Source organism: Pundamilia nyererei, unplaced genomic scaffold (genome assembly GCF_000239375.1).
Source record: "Pundamilia nyererei isolate P.nyererei 1_Seehausen unplaced genomic scaffold, PunNye1.0 scaffold00257, whole genome shotgun sequence".
Taxonomy (NCBI): Eukaryota; Metazoa; Chordata; class Actinopteri; order Cichliformes; family Cichlidae; genus Pundamilia; species Pundamilia nyererei.
Genome location: NW_005187658.1, coordinates 299,135 through 300,996, shown reverse-complemented (window position 1 = coordinate 300,996; position 1,862 = coordinate 299,135). Strand labels below are relative to the sequence as shown.

Genomic DNA, 1,862 nt, shown 5'->3' with positions numbered 1-1,862 from the left:
TGTTACATTGAACATTGTTACACTGAACATTGTTACACTGAACATTTTTACACTGAACATTGTTACACTGAACATTGTTACATTGAACATTGTTGTCAGGTTGTGTGAGTGTTTTTATGCAGATTGATGTGCCACTGTGTGTGCCTCTTGTTTCTAGAGGAGCCATACAATGACACATCTTACAATGCCTCTGAGCCCCACGGTGGTGAGTTTCCTCTTCCTATAAGGACAGCTCGGGTTTCCTGTTCACCTCCTAAGGGTGTAACGTGGTGCTAACCTTCTGACTCACTGAAGCTCAGTCTAACCTCCTAACTGCTCTTTACATGTGTAGAAGTGGGTTAGTTTCATACTGAATGATACGTTTGGGTTGCTTTATTGTGTTTCTCTTAATGTTGGCTGTTTTTTTAACTATTTTAATAATGATGTAAAGACAATAACAAGCTACAACCTAACTACCTATAGCTAAAGCAAATAACACCTATTATCCCATAGTGCCGAATGCCAAAATCTAGGATATAGATTTTAAGCTAGATTTTAGTTGTTTGTTGTAGTCAGTGTATTGACTGTAAGAGTAATATGAAGCTTAAAGACTTTGGTGACTACGAAGACCCACATGGATCAGAAACACAGAGGGTTGTATGACTGAGAGGAAGGCCAAACCCTGATGTGGCAGTATAGAGCACAATGCGTAGCAGCTTGAACATGACAATGCTTCTAACATTTCAGTAGTATGTACCATAGAAATAGAAGGTGGCAATAGAGGCTCAGTGAACAGATCTTCCATCACATTCCTGTGTCTGACTTTGTGCCCACCTCCTGTGTTCCTTGCAGTTTGCCACTCATTTAGTCAAAAATAGATATGATGCATATATTTAGTGATGTGGAGGGGGAAGCTGCTTGTAAAATACACTGCTGCACATTGAGCCTGGTTAACAATGTATTCATTTCTTCAGTACTTGACAATGACTGTCTGAAATTTGAGAATGGAGTGCTTTGATTGGCCAGTGGCAGCCCAGTGTTTGGGTGGCTTTAGATGGACGGGTTGCTGATTGCCTCAGTTTCAAATCCACTAATGTAAACAAGAGACAGTTTTTAAACTAAGTTTGTAATTAATCACTTTTGAAAGACTTTCTCACCTGGAGATTAGATAGGTGCTGGAATATGGTGGCAGTGTGTTCTTAGTAATGGTACATGGGATGCTCTCCTTAACCAGAAACATCAATGAAGGTAATGACCAATAGACTGAAAACTCACACTCCTGAAATGGGAAAATTGGAGCTCGTAACTGAGGAATGCTTTGAGAAAGACGTGTGGCTGTGGAGATCTTTGAGTTCCATTAGTTGTGAGCTTCAGGTGGGCCGACTGTTCGGTACCACACAGCTCCCGGTTTGGCCCTTTGACTCTGTCTGTGATTGGTTGGGTGAGAGAAGGAAGACAGGATAAAGACATGCTGTGGAAGAGAGACAGAGATTAATAACAGATATGAGTCAGTGCAGAGAGGTCTGTTAACACATAGTGAGTGAGAAAGGTAAATGGTAAATGGTAAATGACCTGCATTTGTATAGCGCTTTTCTAGTCCATAGGACCCCAAAGCGCTTCACACTACATTCAGTCATCCACCCATTCACACACACATTCACACACTGGCGATAGCAAGCTACATTGTAGCCACAGCTGCCCTGGGGCGCACTGACAGAGTGACAAGGTGACTGGAAAGGAAAAACTCAATGCATCATGGGAATCCCCGGCAGCCTACGTCTATTGTAGCATAACTAAGGGAGGATTCAGGGTCACCTGGTCCAGCCCTAACTATATGCTTTAGCAAAAAGGAAAGTTTGAAGCCTAATCTTGAAAGTAGAGAT

General features: G+C 41.9%; 1 protein-coding gene across 5 annotated transcripts in view; it reads left to right on the top strand.

Moving 5' to 3' along the window:
* Positions 1 to 1,862, top strand: part of LOC102211078 (neurofascin) — a 134,233-nt gene that overhangs the window by 102,332 nt on the left and 30,039 nt on the right. For 4 of the 5 annotated variants that reach the window (XM_013915099.1, XM_013915100.1, XM_013915101.1 and 1 more), the window contains one exon: positions 158 to 205. The exons of the other annotated variant lie outside the window; for it this stretch is intronic. In XM_013915099.1, coding sequence (XP_013770553.1) covers positions 158 to 205 — 48 coding nt within the window. The remainder of the gene's footprint in view (positions 1 to 157; positions 206 to 1,862) is intronic. 5 annotated transcript variants of the gene reach the window in all.